Source organism: Accipiter gentilis, chromosome 14 (genome assembly GCF_929443795.1).
Source record: "Accipiter gentilis chromosome 14, bAccGen1.1, whole genome shotgun sequence".
NCBI lineage: Eukaryota > Metazoa > Chordata > Aves > Accipitriformes > Accipitridae > Astur > Astur gentilis.
The window spans coordinates 449,107-471,413 of record NC_064893.1 but is presented as its reverse complement, the minus strand read 5'-3'; the positions used below and the strand labels follow the sequence as shown (position 1 = coordinate 471,413).

Sequence of the window (22,307 nt, the reverse complement as noted above, 5' to 3'; positions counted from 1 at the left end):
ACCGAATTTCTTACACAAAGCGCGTTGATCTTGCCCAGTCGGGGCAAGTCTCGTCTAGGCCCTCTTCCTCTTTCTTCCTGAATAACAGCCATTAATTTTCCTTTGCTCTTGCCTATGTCCTTCTTCTCTGTTACTAAATACCCTCCATGCTTCATCCAACAATATTTCTAAATTCCTACTCTCTGTAGGGCGTAATTTCTGAAGTTTGTGCCTTATATCCCCTGTAGACTGACCCAAAAACAGGGAGACTAATTGTTGTATTCCTACCTCTGACCCAGGATCCAGCGGTGTGCTGCGTCGCATTACATCCCTCAGTCGATCCAGGAATTTGGATGGAGACTCGGAAGGACTCTGTTTAACTGCATATAAAGCTGACCAATTTATAGTTTTGGGGATTGCTCTCTACATTCCTTTTATAATCCACTCCTGATAGCCCTGCAATCTTTCCATATGTGCAGATCTATTAGCATTCCACTTTGGGTCTTGGAGAGGGAAATATTCCTTAATGTCCCCTCCTGTAATCTTATAATGATCTTCAGCAAGGTTCCCTGCTGTTTTTAAAATCAGCTGTTTCTCTGTCTCAGTCATATATTCCAATAATAACTGTATATCCTTCCAATCAGGGTTATGCTGTTTCACAATAAATTGGAAATGCTTAGCTACTGTTATCGGATCTCTCCTATAATCTTTTGCAACCTTTTTCCATTCCCCTAGGTCAGCAGTAGAAAAGGGTACTTTGATTAACATCGTCCCACCATCTTGCCCCACCGCCTCTCGGAGAGATACTTGTAAAAGCTGTTGAGGTAATTTTCTTCCTACTACGGGAAGATACAGGACTGCTCGGGGGGGTTGGAGTTCTATCCGAGTCTGCATCCTGTTCCTGTGGTCGAGGGGGAGGCTTAAACAAATCAGATCTTGTTCTGGTACCTGATGAATTTTATTTGTCTTTGTACTTCTTTGCCCAATACTACATGCCGAACAACACTGCCTCAGTTTACCTCTAAGCTCCTTGTTGTTCTCTCGCTCAAGTGCAACCACCATGGGGTCCTGTGGGGGTACCATTCCACAGTCCCTTTGCCACTCTTGATGATTTTGGAGGGTGAAAAACATGTCTGCATACGAAACCTCATCCCATTTTCTTTCTCTTCTTAAAAATAGCATTAGTTGTAATAGAGTATCATAATCTAGTGACCCATTAAGTGGCCACTTAGCATCACTTTCTAACTTATACAACGGCCACCATTGATTGCAGTATTTAATAAGATTCTTTTTACTTTCCGTATCTCCGGTCCCAACAATATCTTTCCAGTGGGCAATTACACAACCCAGAGGACTTTTCCTCAATATTCCTCCTTGATTGTTTCCCATTTTATAACTCCTCCTAATGATTCTTAAGTTTGATCTTGGCTTCTTCTTTTAATAAGCTTCCATGCAAATTGTTTCTTACACTTCTTTTACAGTTTTCCCCAGTTTTCCTCCCACACGTCCCAAATTTCTGGAATTAAATTTTCCTTTACACACCAATCTCAGTATTTTGGATTCTTAGTGAGCTCTTTCCCAATCATAAAAGTGTGGAATTTGGAGAAAACACTCAAGGCAGTCTGGTTTCCGTCTGCTAGATGTACAGTACCAGCTTCTCCCACAAGATTTACACTTCAACAAAACCCAAGCCAGATGCTAATTATTATATAGTCCAGTTGCAAGCCCGCATACAAAGCAAGGAATCACCCCTATTGATACTTAAGGACATTCACACATTAACAAACATACATACACCTACAAATTTCAACATATCATTTCCACACACCCACACAAAATCTTTAACATAAATTTCCAAACATTCACATCATACATTCATCGCTCCAGTTGACAACCTTCAGCAGCTGCAAAAATAAACCAAGCGCAATTGCGAGGGGGTCCACTTACCCCATAAACCAACTGCAATTGCGAGGGGGTGTGCTTACCCTTCTCCTGCCTCTTATATACCAGTCATCGACAGGTCTGTCCTGGCTCCTGATACTGGGATGCAGCGATCACCCTGGATTTGCTTGATCTACCCCCAAGATCGCTAGCGGCCGCTCTATCAGTCAGCAAATCCCCCCATACAGGGTATCCTCCTCCCATATGGGGACTACGCTGCACGCCAGACGTCTCTGTGCAATTTACCAGCTGCCCCGGCCTGTATTTTTACAGGCTCCCCTTGTAAAACATACTGTTTGGTCCACGGCTCCACAGGAGGTTGTTGTCTGCTCCTGCGGTGAGCTGCTGGCAGTGGAGGCTCCTCCGAGGAAAGTGCTTGGGGTGTGCCGAGGGGCGTCCGCTCCGCAGTCGGTCCCGCAGCCAAACAGAGAGTCTCCTGGCTGGCTCGCCAAACTGACGTGCGGAAAACAGACTCCACAATCAGTGAGATTGTAAAGTAGGTATGTTCATTCAGCGCTGGGCAGCACGGGGGGTAGTCCCACCAAAGTCATGCACGTGTGACTCGGCAGTTTGCCTCAAGTTTATACAGTCAGGTATTACATATTTACAATACGCCTATAGATATGCATGACCTCTCCCTGCTTCATGTTAAAATTAGCTCCGAGAGGTCATTTCCATAGTTCCCTCCCAGCTGCGCCTGCACAGAGCCTCTTCATGGTGGTCGTCTGGTGGTCGCAGAGATGAAGATAGATGACTCCTCTTTGTCACCACTAGTAACCTCTTTCCTTGCGCAGGCTCAGTGATTTCTTGGTATTCACCCAAGCTGCAAGACCAGCCTTAGCTGGCTCTTGGGGTCTGCTCCTGCTTCTTATCAAGGACTGTCTTTACCTCATTGGCTGGTTCTTGGGACCAGCTCTTCTTATCAAGGACTGACTCTACCTCAGCTAATTTCAACAATGTAAGCACTAAACATCATCTTTCACCCCCCTTTATTATGTCTACTGAGATTCTTTGACTCCTCTTGTCTTAACATAAACATGAGTTGAATACTCTTGTTTTCTCTGAATCTTTCCCTTGCCTTTGCAGTATCTTTGAGGTCGCTAAGAGTGCATATAAGTTACACCTTCCTAAACTATACCTTGTTCTGTGCATTTGATTTGTATTCACGCAAAGGTTGAGTCATCCAGATACCAGGGCAGGGAGAATTAAGGTTGTTATGGGAGTCATAGAGCAAATGTTCTACTAAAATTACACCATTTGTCCATGCGGGTTATGCCAAGAGTGAACCTGGTTCATGATTTCCGATTATTTTTTTTCCTCCAAATCTGAAAAATATAAATTATGCAAACGTGCCTTCTTTTTGTTAATTTTTTTTTCAGCCTGTAGTTTAGTACAGTAGTTTAGTTTAAGCATGTGCAAAGACAATAATTTTCAGTCATTTAATAAATGGCATTTATGAATTAGGGATAATACAGTGCCTCTGATAGCTACATTCAGAGACTGCTGCAGCATTCATTTTCTTAAGCAATTGCAGAGAAGCTAAGATTACTCTTTACAGTATTAAAATATTTCATTACGTTTTAAGTAAATGGTAGGCTCCCAAAGGAGCTTGAGAGAAGTCAGATTTGAAGGGAACTCACTGTCCAGCTTTTGTATGTCTTCAAAACTGTCACTTAATTTTGTACGTAAAACAGAATTCAACTGTTCTGTTTTATATATGTAAATAAACCAGCATAGCATGTCATACACTTACCTACATTTTTTTTAAGCTACAAGGGTGTTTTCTTTCATAATTAAAGCACAAATACCGCAGTGGTTTCAATTTGGAGTTGGCAGGTTGAAAATGAAGCTTTAAAGAAAGCATACTTCTGCATATCTTGTTTCAGATGAGGGTGTCGCATCTCATGGCTGCTTGTTTAGTGGTCTTGGCTTCAGTGTGGTTTCTGGGTGTCTGGCTGCAGCAGTGATCTTCATAGCAAACCCTGCATGCGACAAGGTGCACTTACCTTCTGCAACTGTGTTTATAATGCAAATTACTGCTTCCAAGATACACAGGCTATTTTGTTAACCCACACTTAGATGCTGTTTTTATTAAATTAAGTAGAAGATATTTTTGAATGTTCTCGGTGGTAATAGATGACAAAGTGAGTAGCCAAGTTCCAAATATTAAGTACAGAAAGTACTTACATAAATGCCCTCCAGGAGAAAGTAACCATAGAAATGGCTCATATATTTTAAGTGGTTTTGGTTTATATTACATATGTGTATATAATATATACACATATATAATATAAACATATTTTCAGTTTACATTATTATACACGTTTATCGAGGGACTTAGTATAATCTTGAACTCCGTGTGTAACACCCAAAGTGCTGCATGCTACACTAAGAAACATTTTGATTTTACAACAAATGGGAATAGTAAACACTATAGCTCTCATCAGTTATTTAACAAAGACCTGATCTCTATCAGCTTTTGCTACATGTTCTTGTTGTGATCTCCATCTCTAATGCTTGGCTTGCAGATTTTGAATGTCTTAGAAACTGTGTGTGTGTTACATGGATGCTTTTAAACAGCTGCTTACCTGCTTCTTGGTTGCAATTCTGGTTTCTGACAATATGCTTATAAAATATGGCTAATAACATGATGGCTAGCAACATTTCATCCAACAAGCTAAACTTCACTATATCTGCCTGAATTTGACATATACTTTAAAGTAGCTTTGTATTACAGGTATTAGATGTATACCTGTAATTGATTAATTATTTCTGATTTTTATTATGGTTCATGTATTTGTCTCTGGCTCAGAAGCGTAGTCTTAATGTTCTTGCACATACTGCTTAGCATTTTCTTCTGGTGATATCTACTGTGTTCTGGGATGACTGCTTGCAGTTTTTCTCACAGAGATGCCCGGTTATCCAATTGCAGTTTTATTGGTAGGTCTAGGCCAGCATACACAAAACAGATGAATTTGTGGAAAAGTTGCTGTATAAATGCAATTCAGCCATGTTAAAGTATGTCGTAAGTTGGCTACTCAAAATCATGGTACTGTATGTTGAATCACTTCAGTGCTGTGAAGTTTATGTTGTCAACTTAAACCAGTTGACAGTCAGCTTTGGGAGATGAGAAGTCGTCGATGGGGTGGATTTGGAATGCTTTGTCACAAGTCATAGAGGTACACTTTATTCAAGGCTCAGGAATGGCAAGATTAGATAGCCTTGATAGTAACAGTTTGCTTGCTTTTCAGAATATGAGGTGAATTGAAAGTCAGATGGGGAAGTCATATCTACTTTGATTAAAATTGAAGGTTATTCTGGTGTATACTACACACCTGAGAATTGTTTAAATGACAGAAATAAAATTTTATTTTATGCTTGGGCACTACAAGCTACCTGGGAGTGGCGTGAAAGGAAGTATAGGCAGTGTTGTGAAAGGGAAGAATCACTGGAAGTGTCCATCAGAAATTTGGGTACGTACTATATGGCATATTGGACTACTCTGAATGGCTCTGTGTGTGTTTATATATTCCCAGGTGTAATGGAATCATTTTTAAAAAACAAGAAATTAGAAAAGATTCAGAGTTACATTATCTAGCACCGTGTGTTCTGAGAGAAACCTCATCCTTGAACCTACACATATTGAAATGTGTAATTCATGTTCCAGTGCAACATGGCCTTTTCTCTTCTGAAGACTGATTTCACTCAAAGTACAAACCCCAGGTTTTATCAATACTATGCTATATCGCAGTTAACTAATAGAATTTTCCTGTGATTGCTGATGTTGACTTAATGACTAGCAGCAACCTTTTAGGTGCTCTTTTGAATGCTTAAAATTCACAAATGTGCCTTAGTTGCTGGTAATCAAAATATGCTTTCAAGCTCTGTGCTATAGCTATTAACTTCACCAAAGTGATCCTTCTGAAATGTGTACGGAAAACTGCAACTCAGAAGAGCCCATACAATAACATCTGCTTATGAACAATGTTTAATCACTAAAACTAATTACTTTCCTTGCAGATTTTGAGGTAATTTTTATAGTAAAATTGTGTAAGAATAATTTCCTGCAAGGTGTTTTTAATAAGCTGTGTTTTCAAAGCTGCATTCTGTGGTTTAAAATATCAACAGTGTGCTTCCTGCTTGGCTAGATGGCAGCCAGTTGCTCTCCAAGATATACTTGAACTTGCAAGCTCCTTCCTTTTGTGTCTATAATTTTTGGTTCTGGATCACTGGAAGCAACTTGGGGTAGGGGAAACAACCTTGGCAGACACTGTCTGCTTTTTCTTTTCTCTGTGGTTTTACCTCAAGATCCCAACACCCTGCTCCCCTTGAGTCATCTTTGATAGTAAATCCTAAGTGTCAGTAGGTGACTATTAGTTGGATATGGTTAATATAGCAGGTAGATTAGCAAATGCTCAAGAAAAGAGCTCATGGTGGAGGAACCCTAGCACTTACTACTTATGGTTTTGTACAAACCTTACACTGGTAGCAGACGTCATTTTTTACCTACAGATGTGGAGGATCCACAGGGAGCTCCAATGTAACAGGCAAAAAAGAAAATCTGTAGTGTCTCTTGCAATAGACACTGATCCCCAGACATCTCCCTCCAGTGGCCAAGTGACCAGTGCTAGACTGATACTGATAATTTTGCAGAAGATGTGTAGCCTATTCACTCTGATTTGTGGGGAAAAGTAGCGCTGATTCATACAGTTTGTCTGAATCATGCTCTTTCACTGGAGTTATTATGGCAGCCAGCTCTTAATGAAAAGCTTTAACTTCTCACCTAAAGACTTGTGGAGTAGCTCCATGAAACATTCAAGGTAGCTGACACTGTCAGAGGAATTTTGTTTTCCTCCAGTGTTTTAGTACTCTGGTTTGTTTGTAAATCTTTCTCTTCCACAGGTAAAAGAACCTGAAGTTTATATTGGTTTGGAAGGGAGAAGTGTTCTCTTCAAATCTTCAGCAAGAAGGGATTCTCAGAATAACTACCAAATTTTGGGAGGGTGACAGGAAAAGCTTTTTCTTTTTTTTTTTTTCTTTTTTTTTTTTTTTTCAGCCATAAATTATGAAGTCGTTCAAGGGAAGATGAATATCTCAGAGTATTGATTAATATTAAAAGCATTTTCTAGTTTAGAAAATCCAAGATTGTCTCTGAGAACATTCATTCTCTGGCAAGATTTGAACTTTTTGTCCTAGTCCATCTGCATGGACACAAGGTCTTTTCTGTAATTGATCTTCCCCCCCCGCCAGTTTCCTTTCTTTCATTCAGAAACTAATTTCTCATGTGAGGAGGACAGATTGAGTACAGAAAGCAAGAATTTAACCTTAAGTCTGGAACTGTGGTCATAAAGAGGTGTGATAAGAAGTCTGACTGAGGTAGCAAAGGGAAGCACCTGATTTGTTTTGGCCTGAAGTAGGGGAGCTGTTTTGCTGAGATTTCTGGAGGCACTCTCAGGCATCCTGCCAGAACTGCTAGATCCTTTCTACTAACTAGCATATGTGTTGCAAGGGCTGTGAACCTCTCTCTGGTGTCTCTCTGCCCAGTGTAAGAAGCAGGGTTCTGTAGAAACTCACAGTGGACACTCAGGTTGTCCTTGGGAGTGTTTTGCATCCAAATAAAGCATCTGCATAAAGTCCCAGAGAATGCTGACAATTACAGATTTCATACGCTCTTAGGTATTTGAAGATAGATCTGTTAAGTATAGCCTGTCTTTTATTCTTCTGAACAGAGAGATGCTTTTGTAAAACAGGTAGTTAGGTCAGCTCCTTTTCTTGCTGAGCTTCTGCCTGTTTTAAAGCGTTGAAGGAAAGGATGAGCTTCACCCTGTATACCTGAGTTGCAACAGACTGAGAATTTCTTGGGAAGGTAGATTACTTTTCCTCCTCTGGTACTGGAAGGAATGTTTAAGGCTTCCAGACCCATCAACAAAAAGACCTTTATTCCTTTTTTCCTCCCTCAAATCCAACAACCTTATGGGCTAAAGCAATAGTATGCAGACCTACAAAATACAAAGTCTGATTATTGTAGCTGTACAACTAACAGCAAGGGAGCTTGGAGGTGTGACTAATAAGCTACTGGATAGTAGACCAATGAGTAAGAAGTCTGTAGTCCCATCAAATGATTAATGAATGTTGTCTTCACAAAATAGAATGATATTATGTTGTAAAGATATGCAGTAAGTGTCCAAGTTACAGAATTAAAAGATATAAAATAGGAATAGAATGTGTAAAGAACAGAGCATAGGATCATGTCTAGTATATGAATAAATTAACTAACCAATTTTAAAAGTGCATGACAGGAGTTGGTAAATAACAGCTGCTCCCTGGAGTGTAAATACTGTGCTGAAGTCCTTGGAGAGCTCATAGTCCCTGGAGGTGCTGATGGTGACTAGTGGAACAGCAGCAGCATCAATGGAAGCAACAGATTGGAAAGAATAGCTAAGAACAGGAAACAACTGAGCCAGACTGCCTTCTCCACACCTTGTTTTCTCCTGGTTGTCTTAGGCTTGGCTTTTAGAATCAGTCCTGATGACATTTGCTCTCTGTTCTGTAAGGTTTTCTTCACAAGAACCACCCTGCAGAGCACGCAATGAGAAGGCTGAGCAAAAAAAGCCAAAACAAACCCCCAAAGTAAATGATGTTTTGTTAGCTGAGACAATGAAGATATGTAGCAACTGGCTTTTCAGTTGTTCCCTTAACAGAGATTATGTAGATTCCTGGTTAGGGAAAAGAGATGGATGGGGTGATGGGAGCTTGTTTTCATTCTCCTCCGAGGAAGGAAATAGAATTGTGAAAGCAGAGGCAAGGACGGAAAAGAAAGAAATGTGCCCTGGTGACTAGCTGACATCCTGATTGTCAGAAGTATAGTTCTGTTTGTTCCGTAACTTTTTGTTATGTCTCAGCAAATTAAACGCCAAGTGAAAATTAACTTGCTCCTTTGAAGCTTCATTGATAGAATGTATGTGTCTAAGCCTTAATAACTATTATATAACAAATCATTTTACTTTTCATTGTTTGCTTCTTTAAAATAATTGAGGTCGAGGCAGCTGCTACCATGAGGTGACAATAATGGAGAATTATGTGCTTTTTCTCTGTAATGGGAGGGAAGCAGTAATCAAGAAAGGAAAATTGATGCAGATGGCATTATCTTGTTCCATCTTTCCAAGATGCTTTCAGAATATCTCACTTGGTGTTCCAGTATCCCTTCTTAAAATATTTTTTCTCATTAGCATAGTAATGTTCACAGAGGCTGCTGTGGGTCTTCATCCAGATTGAAGCTTTGTGGATAGAATTCCCTTCTGTTCACAGCTCACGGAGGTTCTTTTTGGTCAAAAGCTCAGGTTTTATTGTAAGCAAAGTGTACAGCTGTGTTACTTGTGGAACTTAAGCATCTTTGTGGTCATCTGGTCTTGTACATGTTTCCACTCTAGACACTTCTAAAGCTGAAATGCAAAATTCTCTTTATAGCTGCATTATATACTGCAGTACTTCTAGCAGCAACCTCTGCGTATAGCTCTTTCACTTTAGTTATATATTAAGCTGTAATTTTGCTTTCCCGGCTTGCATGTTATTGATGAAATCCCATTAAAAGATCTGTGGACATGACTTTACTGAAGAAAAGAGAGAAGTCTATAAATCCTTATCAGAAAATGTCTTTGGTCAAGTGACCTTGAGTATTTTGAGAACGCTTTTCAGAATTTAAGCCGAGGCAAAAGTTCTCTTGCCCTGCAGTGGTTAGGTATAAATGCTAAACTCAAACAAAAAATGCTTTAAATTAGAAAAAAAAATTTATCACTTTTAATGCAGTTGTAGAAGTTACCTTAATTTGTCAGAGCTCTCAATTGGAGAGGTATATCTCTTGAACTGGTGATTAACAGTGTTTACAATAGTCTTTTTGCATGTGTATTTATGCTATTTCCTTTCTCAGAATAAAAAGTTGAAAGTTGGAAAGTTTCATGGAAATATTAAGTGGGAATGATCTGAATTGGTAGCTAGTGTGTCAAATTAATGACTGGTATGATTGCTGTAGCAACATTGGAGTTCCAGGTATCTATATCTTCTATTTTGATATATACTTGGTACATTGTGTGTGTGTGTATATTATACTTTTACATATATTTGTTGTCTGTTTTAACTTTTAATTTTTACAATATGACAGTTTGTGGTGGTGTTGATGACATACAGGTCAAGATTGCAAGAGGAGTCCTTGCTCAAGGTCAGATTTGATGATTATATTAGGTTTACATGTCAACCCAATGTACTGGGTTTACAATGACTTGGAAGGTTTTTATTTTTTGTGTGTGGTCTTTCTTCTTTTTTGTCACTCATCTGCTTTTGCTTTTAACAAAAGCAGTGTTTTATATTGAAGAAAAGAAAAAAAGCCCTGTGGTATATGCTTGTTTAACAATGACAGCTAAGATCCTGACTCATCACTTACGACTTATTCTGGGGTGGTTTGAAAAGCTGGTCTCTCCTCGTGTCCTTTCCCAATGTCTTCTGAAATGTTTTTATTTTGGTACTATTGTCTAAAAGCAGGAAATTAATATCTCCAGAAAGTGTATATGTGTGTGTGATTGAGAGAGATATATATACACCATTTTTTCATGTAACACTATATTTATTTTTAAAAAAACAAAACCAACCAAACAAAAAAACCCCAACCCCAAAGTGAAGAAGCAGACTGGCTATTTCCTAGCCTTTGAAGGCAGTAAACTTCTCACAAGGGCAACTTGACTTAGAATTGGTAAGAAAGTGACCTGTGTTGCATTTCTGTTACTATTTAAAGGTCTAAAGCTTTTCCCACACAACAGTTTAGTTTTACAGTTGCTCTGTTTTTCATCTAAGCACTGTGTTGTTTATTTTCCCATGTTTTTAATGATTGTTTTCAACTTGCATACAGTCAGTAATGGAAAGGATTTAAAAATAAAAATCACTGCATTAAATCATTCGGAGGAATTGCCTAGAGATAAGTAGGCAAACAATGTGCTGCTGGTGGTGGTGCGCAGAGAATACTGCAGTAGAGAAAAAGAGTTATTAACTGATGGAGCCGAATGTCTCCTTGATGAATGATTTCTAGCATGTCACAGAATAGTGTGATGATACAGAATTTGTGTGGGTTCTCAGCACTAAAAGAATATTTTCCTTTTTCTCTGGAGTGTTTTGGGTTTTTTCATACACATGGGTAAGTGTATCTTAATACCTACTATAAAGGGATTCAATATGTGTGAAGATCAATATCATAAAAGGAAAATGTCATATGTTAAAATTTAAATTGTTCATGTGTCTATCAGATTGAGGCTGGCAAGGTCTGAAGAATCTTCCTCAGGTTTTATATTCCAAAAGAAGGGTAGGAAGATCTGAAGTATTTAAATTGCTATATAGGACAGGATTGGTGACGCTACTTACTTTCTTGGCCAGCTCCACTTGGCCTGTATGACAAAGGGAGAGTGTCTGCTTGCCCTTTGAGGTAATATGGCTGATGTCATTCCTCCTTTGCTTCAGGGAGATTGAAATCGCTGTGTCTTGGGAGATGCCCCTGAGACAGCTGTGGATCAGGTAGTTTTGTAGATGGCTTAAAGCTGCTGTTTGCTTTAGGTTGGTGTGATGTGCTGTATTAGCTGTGTGAAATCCTGTAGGATCACTAATTCTAGAAAGAAAAATGTTCTGATTTTCATAATACCCATCTGGGCTGGACAAACAGACTTAGGCCTGGTAGTCCTGGAGTCTTGAGTAATGAGCATTTCCACTGTAAATAAAATCATGTCAAAAGCAGTCATACGGTCTTCCATTTAGGTGTGGCTATTCGGTTTTCTTCCTTTGAAGTTTCTATTTATCCTTGGTTTAGGATGTGAGGAAAAATCTTTAACAGAGTGTTTATTATTATACTTAATACTTGGGAATCTCTTTCTAGTTTCAGAAACAAATTGAAGCCTTAAATCAAAAATGACATTCAGGTTTTGTAAGATGATTTCTCTTCATGGGAAAGATTAATATATCATCTACTACTTCAATAAAATATTGAATTACTGTAATATTTTTCTTTTAGCAGAGAAAATAGCACCTTATTATTTCATTATTATTTCTTAAATTATTTTTTAACAGCTAATTTTAGCTTATTTACTGTATGAAAGAAGGTTCTTTCTTCTTACTATATCTGAAATACATTTCTTTGCAATCCTAGGGTATCTCATAGCTTTTTCTGCCTCTCTCACATACTGTGGGGGTGACCCCAAGAAAAGAGTCATTTCTACTTATCCATTTGTTTGGTATCTTGTCACCTAACCATTTGGTCCTGTACATCATGGTTGGCTGTGTGTTCATAATAGGGAGATCCAGGAGGTGCAATTCCAGCTGTGAAGGAGTAGTGAGCAGTTGCTGTGGCTAGGCTAAGTAGGGAAAGCAATCACACTGGATTTTAAGACCAGCCAGGGAGAGGAGGAGGCAGGCAGCAACAGAAGCTGTAAATTAGCTCTTTTGGAGCAAGTGGTAGAGAGCAGACGACCTACTGAGGAAGACATCAGAGATGATTCCTGTTGCATTCAGTCTTCCGTGAGGCTGTCATTGGGTGGCAGATTTCTCTGAGGGTAGTGTTATTCAGAAAAATTGTATTGGGTTTGTGTAGCAAGGTTTTGGTAGTGGGGAGACTATAGGGGTGGCTTCTGTGAGAAGCTGCTGGAAGCTTCCCCTGTGTCCGATAGAGCCAATGCCACGCAGCTCCAAGATGGACCCGCTGCTGGCCAAGGCCAAGCCCATCACTGTTGGTGGTAGCACCTCTGGGATAACATCTATAAGAAAGGGGGAAAGAAACCCTGCACAATTGCAGCTGGGGAGAAGAGTGAGAATATGTGAGAGAAACAACCCTGCAGACACCCAGGTCACTGAAGAAGGAGGGGGAGGAGGTGCTCCAGGCGCCGGAGCAGAGATTCCCCTGCAGCAGCCCATGGTGAAGACCATGGTGAGGCAGGCTGACCCCTGCAGCACGTGGAGGTCCACGGTGGAGCAGATATCCACCTGCAGCCCATGGAAGACCCCACGCCAGAGCAGGTGGGTGCCTGAGGGAGGCTGCGACCCCGTGGGAAGCCCGCGCTGGAGCAGGTTTTCTGGCAGGACTTGTGACCCCGCGGGGGACCCACCCTGGAGCAGTCTGTGCCTGAGGGACTGCAGCCTGTGGGAAGGATTCATGTTGGAGAAGTTTGTGGAGGACTGTCTCCCATGGGAGGGACCCCACGCTGGAGCAGGGGAAGAATGAGGAGTCCTCCCCCTGAGGAGGAAGGAGCAGCAGAGACAATGTGTGATGAACTGACCCCAACGCCCATTCCCCGTCCCCTGCGCAGCTGGAGGGGAGGAGGTGGAGAATTTGAGATTTAAGTTAAGCCTGGGAAGAAGGGAGGGGTGGGAGGAAGGTGTTTTTAAGATTTGGTTTTCTTTCTCATTATCCTACTCTGATTTGATTGGTATAAATTAAACTAATTTCCCTAAGTCGAGTCTGTTTTGACTGTGACAGTAATTGGTGAGTGATCTCTCCCTGTCCTTATCTTGACCCATGAGCCTTTTGTTGTATTTCTTCTCCCCCTGCCTGGTTGAGGAGGGGCAGTGACAGAGTGGCTTTGGTGGGCACCTGGCATCCAGCCAGGGTCAACCCACCTCCAGAATATGGACAATACCTGAGAATTTCTGGCAAGCTAAAAGGTCTGAATCTCCTTCAAGATTAAGGAACAGCTGTTAATAGGGAACACATTACGTGGTCTGCTTGTTCTCCTGCTGCAGGGTGAAGGTGGAGAAAGGAGCAAGCCATGCATATGAGCTGGTCTCTTCCTAGCCTGAGGCTTCTTACTGAATGTTTTGCAGTTAGGTAAATGAAGGGCTACTAATGTTAGATACATGCACACATTTAATTCCTTTTAATACGTGTAGTCCTGAAAGTTCTTTTAGTTTTTCTATTTTATATTTAACGTAGAGTTGTATTTCTGAAGTTTGAGTGCATTTGTGGGAATATGTGGTTTCTTTTCCATATTATGAGAAGCTATTTATAGGTGAAGAGGGTTGCCAAAGCTAAAACAAGAGTGGAAAGAGAAGTGGCTTGAGACTTGATGAGGGGATGGGGACAAATAGTCTTTGGTGTTTTTAAAAAGTAAAGAACTACTACTTTGAGCTGTCTCTGTTTGCAAATGGGGAGGATGGAGAGCTGTAAGGTACTAAAATAACCCTGTGTAAAAATTAAGGAAGTTATTTCACTTTACAAAACAAAAGTTACAATTTAACTTTCTCAAAATCAAAGCTTTTCATTCTGGTTTTGAAACCAGCTTAGAGTGCTGATAAATCAAGCGCTCTGCCTCCCCTTGCCCCAAGATAGCAAAAAGCAGACCCACAAGTAAGGTAGAGAACAATGCTATAGCTGCATGGCCTAGTGTCTGGCCTATTAAGGGTTAATGTGTTATTTAATGAGTTTTGTCTAGCATGGTGTGGTGTTTTTGTATTGGCTCCTCTTTGATATATTCTTTTTTAGATCAACCACACTTGAACTCTTTTAATATCTTTTGTTAATGACTTAAAAAACCCCACCAATTGGCAAGCATGTAAAAAAATTCAGTTATTTCAATAATATACGTTAATTCCTTCCCCTTTTGCCACAGAGTTGTTCTATGACTCTAGAATAGGGGAGGTTCTTCCTTTTTGTTCTGTTCATCAGCACCTTAAACAGAGTGGTTTTGATCAGTGCTCAAGCAGCAAATGTTCAGTAAGTTCTAATACTTTGAATCCTACACAGAAGCTGGTTCTCCTGGCGTCTCTGCTCTGTCAGGTCTGTAGAACAGCTGCTGGTATCTCAACTACAATGTGAAGCTAGGTAGTGCAGAAAGGATGAATAAAAAAGGCTTCTTTAAAACTATCTTACTTCAGCTAGAGAATAGTAAGACTCAGCAATACCTTGTTTTGGATGAAGGGAGAATAAATCATTGATTTTATTTAAATTTCTCCTAATGTAGGAAGAATATAGTTGATAAAAACCTGTAAAGCTTTGGGCTAGGTGATAACTGCAAACATTCAGTTAATTTTCCAAATGTTTCCTAAGCTCTCTAGTCAATTTATCTTACACTTCTGTCTTAGCTGCAGGAGAAGGGGGAGGGGGAAATGGAGATGTCTGAGTTTTTCAAAGTTTTATTTTGGATTTTATTTCCTATGGAAGCAAATCTTCAGGACTGTAAGTTTTCTCTCAAAAAAAAAAAAAAGATAGGAGAACTAGTCACTTAGAAATGAAAATAGAACATTTCTGTTGCTGTGAAGCATGAGAACATCAGGTTTTCAGTGTCACGCTCTTATGCAGGATGGGAAAAGGAGGGAAGCAGTTTTCCATACAATTATATTGTTTTCCAGGGAGAAGAGATGATTTTTTTTCTCCTAGCTGTTCCTTCAGATTGCTTCCCTGAGCTCTCTTCCTGAGGGAAGAGTATTTGCATGAATGTGTGTCCGTGGTGCTTTTGGGTTTTTTTTTAGCTTTGAAGCAACCCTCTGTGCTGTGGAGCTCAGTTACATGGTGTGTGACTTCTCAAAGCAGAGCACTGCCTGGGGTTCTAGCAGTTCCCAGAAGCTGCGTATCGTGGGGGTCTGTGTCACCTTCTGACTGATCTTGTTTTCTGTCAAAGGGAATTAGAATTGACTGTGGCTTCTACTGATGCTTTTGGCCTCTGTTTTAAATGTTGACTATTAAAATGTCATTATTATAACTTTCAGCAACCTTGGTTAAATTTCTTTACGAACCTTGCAACAACAGCTTTTCACTTAATTCTACTCTAACTTGTTTGCAAGGATGGTTATTTGCATTTTTGAGTTCAGTTTCCTTTCTTGCTTTTCAGTGCGCTCAAGGTATACTACTTTAATCAGTCTATTTACCACAGTGTAGGCTACAGGAAGCACACCATACTTTGAAAATATGATAAAGGTAATACAAAAGTCATGAAGTTCATAATACATTTTTACAATGTAGTAGCTTGGACAAATGGAGCTTGAATCTTTGTTGCTTACAAAGTCTTCAGATATTTTTGTCTGAAAGCTTTGGATACCTCAAGTATGAACCTCTAAGTTTTTGCAATAAGTTCTTTGCAAGGTAAGTGTAGGAGAAGAGGCTTCTTATGTGCATGTATAATTTCCTACAGGCTATAAAAATGGAGAGAGAAGTTTTAAATATCTCCTTTTTCTTTTGGCTTTCAGAAGGATTTTGGAAGCTTGCCAATTTGTTTAGAGAACAGCCTGCTCAAATGATTTGGTTTTTATCTGCTATATAAGCATGCATTTAGTCTTCATCTGGATGGTCCAAATCTAGAAACAGATTAACTTTCTCCCTGACAGCTAGTATTCATATCTGAAAGTAAATAAGTACTCTAAGTTGCATCCTATGCTAATGTCTGTAAACTCACAAGTTACCTTATTTTTTATAAAAAAATCCTTACTGATGCTTGAGAAATGATAAATGTCTGTTCTTAAACTGTGATTAGCTATTTTATGTAGGAAAGAAGGAGGAGGGACAGTATAGCTTCCTCTGGCGTCTCAGATCACATATAAAGGAAAGAAAATCTAAGCCTAAATTAGTAATAGAGAGGGAAGTAGAATTTTCATACTTTTCCTTATGAAGACTTTGAGAAAGTATGAGTCACACTTTTAAACCTACTATGAACCTACTATTTTAAGAGACAATTTTCTCTAACATAGTCTTGACATTTTTACAGGCCTTTGGTAGTCTCAAGCTCTTCGTTTCTGCAGGTAAGTATATGGTATGTTTGGATCAGAACATTAACATCCATTTGTGGTAGTTCTTCACATTTAGTCACTCTATCAACCCATAAGAATTTAACAGCTACATAGTGATATTTCCTATGACAGCAGATGTTTTTGGACCTTTACAGATCATGAGCCAAGTTGAGGGACAACAGAAGAATCTTGTACAAGCCATTGAAGCTCTCCCAAGTTCTGGGCCACTTTCTGCCTTGGATCAGGACTTGCTGCTTTTAAAAGCTACCTCTGCTGCCACCCTGAGCTGCCTTGGAGAATGTTTGACTCTGTTACAGCAAAGCATGCATCAAGTGGGCCAGCATCATAACAGGACACTGTCATCAGGTGAGCACAAGCTCTCTTGGGTGTTACTTTATGTGCCTTGGGGTTTTTTATTATGATACTGAAGCAGGCAAAATTAACCAGTCTTGAGAGAGGTACGTTGGGGTGAGCAGCTTGTAAGCTTTCACAGCCTCAAGTATCATAATTTTTTTCTTTGCCTAAAAAAAGATGCAAAATCTGTTGAAATCAGAAGAGAGGAGGAAAAGAGCCTGTCCTAAGTCTTCTGAGGGAAATCAGGTTCTGAATACAGCAAAAAAATCCCCAAAAAACAAAGGGGGGCATGGAGAACAGGTAGATAAGCCTATATTCTTAATGACAGTGCAGAACCTGCTTGGTTGTTTTGTTTTGCTTGGTTTTTTTTAGATTGAAATTACAATACAGATTTGTTTGATAATATGTAATATGTAAATGTAATATTACGCAATGCCACAGTGAAAATTATATTTCTAGTTTTCTACATGGAAGGATGCTGTTGAGGCCCATTTATTCCAGTCTGTGGTTTTCTTTAAATCTGGAAAGAGTTGTCCATGCTACTATTAGAAGAAAAAAAAAAAAAAAAAAAATCTGTGGCAAATTTTTATGAGCCTAAAATGTCAAACAGTGTGATTCTGCATTGAGCTCCGCAGGCATGAACCTTTCAGTCCCCATGTAGCTCAATTTTTTCAGTTCACCCAGTTCTACATCTCTGTCGATAATGTTGGAAGTTGGACCTTCAGCTTTCTGGAAGGGTGGTCAGTGTTTTTCCATACACAGACTGCACTGCCTAGTCTAAAAGCAGGAGCAGGACTTGATATAAGACGAACAGCAGCAGCAGAACTCTGGATATGGGGTGGCTTTTTATGTTTTCTTCAGGTGCTTAAACAACATTCCCCCTCAACCTGTCATTACATACAGTAGGTTTACTACAGGGCAGCATATGCCCTCAGGGCTGCTGAGACAGCTAGGTAGGAAGCCCTCTGAAGAATTCCCATTCTAGGGAGAACAGAAACATGAGAGTGTCAGCTGAGAAGTAGGCAAATGATGTAAAAAGGGTTCTAGAAAAAAAGAGCGTAAAAACTTTGACACCTATACCGTGGTATGTCATGACTTTCCCGCATCCAGATTCTGATGTATTTCATAAAGGAACATAAATAAACAAAAAATTTTCTTATTTTCTGTATTTTGGTTTTCTTGTAGAAAATGCAAAAAAAGCCTTGCACATATCTAAATGGTAATGATAAAGTGCATTTAATTGAATTCTTTAATATAATTTGATTTCAGAAGAGAATGGTTTCGAACAAAGATGAAAAGCATCCTTCGAAGAAAGTCACTTTCTAGTTTCAAAGTCCCTGAAGGTTGTTTTTCATGTCCCTGTGATCTAAGTGAACTGTCAGAGATAGGTGACTTGAGTTGTACATGTCCTTGAATGTGTCAGAATAATCTTCTGTTAAATCAGCGTGTGTATTTTGACCTGACAGACTTGACAATGATTTTTGAGGATCTGCGCACAAGAACAGAGAAAAGCAAGCATAACATTAGTAATTGCTGAAAGGGAATCCCATATTTTTTGGAAAAAAAAAATTAAAAAATTGGAAAGCCATGACTATAAAGTACTTAATAAAATTTAAGTGTTTTTGTTTGTTCCTCCTAAGACTTTAAACTTGTACAAGAATCCTTTCAGGAATTAAAATTCTGTAGCACTGGCTCATGCCAGCATCTTTGGCATAACTGTGAGAACTTGAATTCAAACAGTTAATTCTTCAGTATGTACATGTGCTAATTCTTTGGTCTGTAATTAAAAAAAAAAAGAAAAAAAAGGAAGGAAGTAAAAGCTGCTGAAGTATTTAGTCTCTTCTCCCAGACTGAAAGAGTCTGTGAAATGATTTTTTTTTTTTTTTTCCCTTTTCTCCTTTTCTTTTCCCCAGGCCTTGTTACATAACAGTTGCCTGGAAGAACCTGGCCTACAAGTCTTGATTACTGATTTTCCTACACACTTAATCTTGTTCAGGCATACTTTGATAGACTTAACATTTCTGCTGAGTCGGTAGAGTTTCAGAGTCATCAAAGCTGCATAAACTCATCTTAATGAGCCTAATGCCTTTAAGTAATCCTTTAGCAAACTCTAATTCTGAGATATGATTTATTTAGTTTCAGTTCTGTGTCCTCCAGGTGAATTTTCTTAATTTCATACACAGAAGGTGCAACCAAAAGATTATGATCTTTACTATCACCTGTTGATACTGTCAGGTGAAAATGACTCTTGTTAGGCTAAAAGCCATATATTCCTCTGACAGGAAGTCTCAAACTCCTTTCCTATGAGATGTGATGGGCCTGTGCAATTTATTGCCAAATGTTTCCATCCCAGTGCTTTCTCGTTACCTGCTCCATAGTGTCCAAGATGCTACTGAGCATTGTGGAGCAGGATCCATAGGATTTTGTAGAGAGAGACAAGACAGGAATTTGATAACTTGTTTTCTTGCTTCTAGCCCACAGTTCATGAAAGCAGTCCAGTCCAGCAAAGCAGCACAGTCCTGCTCGTGTGGAGTGTGAGAAATAATCAATGGCTTAGCTTTGGTGATTTGAACTTACCCTTAAGTTTACCTTCCTTCAGCATCAAAACTGGTCACTAATATGCCATAAAGAGATAGAACTGCCTGAAAAGTAGACAGATACCTGCTTTCTCTGTACCTTTGCTCTGCTTGTGTCCTTGAAGTCTTTATGGCCTATTATGCAAGGATTGCAGTCATCTTCTCTGTCCACTGCAGGCCTTGCAATCTTACCGCTTCTAAAGCAAGGACTTAAAGTAGCTGAGAGTTTCTGACCTAGTACTTACAGAATGCACTCATGAAGATTATAATTAAATAGTAGCTATTTTAAACAGATTTACAGACCTTTACAGCTTTAAACAGAAAAAAAAGGTCTCCTTTCTTTTGATGTAAATATTTTTATTGCTTTAGTTTCCAGTAACGTGAGTAGAAAGAAAGCAGCTTGGCGTTCAGTTTCGTGGAATCTTATCCAGAATCTAGGATTGTGTAGGTCCTGACTTTATATATTTTTGTGGCATTCTCTGTCATGCAGTAGTTTAAAGATGACATGATTTTTCCTCTTAATTTTCATGTTTCTCGTGAGTTGTCAGTCCTAGACGTCAAGCCTACAAGCAGACATGAAGATTAAACTGACGTCTTCAATCTTGTCTTGAAGGATAGTCAATACATGTTTTATTTCCCCTCTAAAGCTTCAAGGAAGGGTTTTTGCGATTGTCTTTTTTGTTAGTGCTTGATTTTGGAAGTGCATCAACGTGAATAGTCAGTGGAGCAAAATTCCATTTTTCTACTCTCAAGTCAAAATAATGTCAAATAATGTCAAATTCATTTCTAGCTGTTGTTATTAAAGGTATGTATATTGATCACTAGCTAAATTAGTTATGATTTTTTTTTTCTTTCATTGAAAGATATGCTGGAGAAGGATATTATCAGCTGAAAGTGTTGGTTATATGTAGTGTGAGTTGAGGATAAGAGATTGCATCTATTCAAGCTTCTTTGGTTTGGGAATTTTGCTCTTTTTGTAGGAGGGAGAAAAATGTCAAGGATTTTCTTATTAGCCAAAAATGTCACCACTTAGGTACATGGAAAGTATTTGTTAATCAGCATTAAGGGCCTTGTAACAAGCTTGAGTTCATTTAGCATGCAGACAGGAAACAGGTGCCTTTTAAAATAAAAATGTGTAGAAGAAACCTTTGTCTTCGCTTCAAATTTTAAAATTTTTAGTTTTATTTTTTCTGCCTGTGTAGCCTTTCGCAGAAGAGTATCTCTAGAGCCTATTGACTGCTGTGATTAACATCTGTCCTGCTTTCAGCTGGGATAGAGTTAATTTTCTTTCTAGTAGCTGGTGTAGTGTTATGTTTTGGATTTAGTATGAGAATAATGTTGATAACACACTGATGTTCTCAGTTGTTGCTAAGTAGTCTTTATAATAAGTGCTGGTTGACAGCCAGCTGAATACGAGCCAGCAGTGTGCCCAGGTGGCCAAGAAGGCCAACGTCATCCTGGCCTGTATCAGAAATAGTGTGGCCAGCAGGAGCAGGGAGGGGATTGTTCCCCTGTACTCGGCACTGGTGAGGCTGCACCTCGAGTACTGTGTTCAGTTTTGGGCCCCTCACTACAGGAAAGACATTGAGGTGCTGGAACATGTCCAGAGAAGGGCAACGAAGCTGGTGAAGGGTCTAGAGAACAAGTGTTACGAGGAGCATCTGAGGGAACTGGGGTTGTTTAGCCTGGAGAAAAAGAGGCTGAGGGGAGACCTTATCGCTCTCTACAGCCACCTGAAAGGAGGTTGTAGTGAGGTGGGTGCTGGTCTCTTCTGTCAGATGGCTGGTGATAGGACAAGGGGAAATGACCTCAAGTTGTGGCTTGGGAGGTTTAGGTTGGATATGAGGAAAAATTACTGAAAGGTTTGTCAGGTATTGGAACAGGCTGCCCAGGGAAGTGGTTGAGTCACCAGCCCTGGAGGTATTCAAAAAGCGCGTAGACAAGGCACTTCAGAACATGGTTTAGTGGGCATGATTGATGGTTGGACTCTATGATCTTGAAGGTCTTTTCCAACCTAAATGAACTATGATTCTAAGTCAAGGATTTTTCAGCTTCTCATGCCCAGCCATTGAGAAGCCTGGAGGGGCACAAGAAGTTGGGAGGAGACACAGCCAGGGCAGCTGACCCAAACTGGCCAAAGAGATATTCCCTACCATGTGAGGTCATGCCCAGTATATAAACTGGGGGGAGCTGGCCCAGGGGGTGGGGATGACTGCTCAGGAACTAACTGGGCATTGGTTGGCGAGTGGTGAGCAATGGCATTGTGCATCAATTGTTTTGTATATTCCAATTCTTTTATTATTGTCATTTTATTATTGTTATTATCATTATTATTCTCTTCCTTTCTGTCCTATTAAACTTCTTATCTCAACCCATGAGTTTTACTCCCCACCCCACCCCCCCGCCACCCCGATTCTCTTCCCCATCCCACTGGGTGGGGGGAGTGCACAAATGGCTGCGTGGTGCTTAGTTGCTGGCTGCAGTTAAACCATGACAACATCCTTCCCTCCCACACTGCAAACAAAGCAAACTTGAATGTTTGTTTTAAAGTAGCTTTACCAGCTTATGTTGTGTTTTAAGTCTGGGGTTTTTATTTTAGTGTTTTGGCAGACAGAATCCTGTCTTGTAGTAGCAGCCTGCACAGATAAATCCGTTCTTTTAGTCTGTGTTCCACATTAGTCATTCATTTACTGAATAAAGCATCTCCTTGACAGG

At 39.7% G+C, this 22,307-nt stretch overlaps 1 protein-coding gene across 2 annotated transcripts in view; it reads left to right on the top strand.

Moving 5' to 3' along the window:
* Positions 1-22,307, top strand: part of OSBPL10 (oxysterol binding protein like 10) — a 141,422-nt gene that overhangs the window by 69,031 nt on the left and 50,084 nt on the right. For both annotated transcript variants that reach the window (XM_049816940.1, XM_049816939.1), the window contains exon 5: positions 16,818-17,028. In XM_049816940.1, coding sequence (XP_049672897.1) covers positions 16,818-17,028 — 211 coding nt within the window. The remainder of the gene's footprint in view (positions 1-16,817; positions 17,029-22,307) is intronic.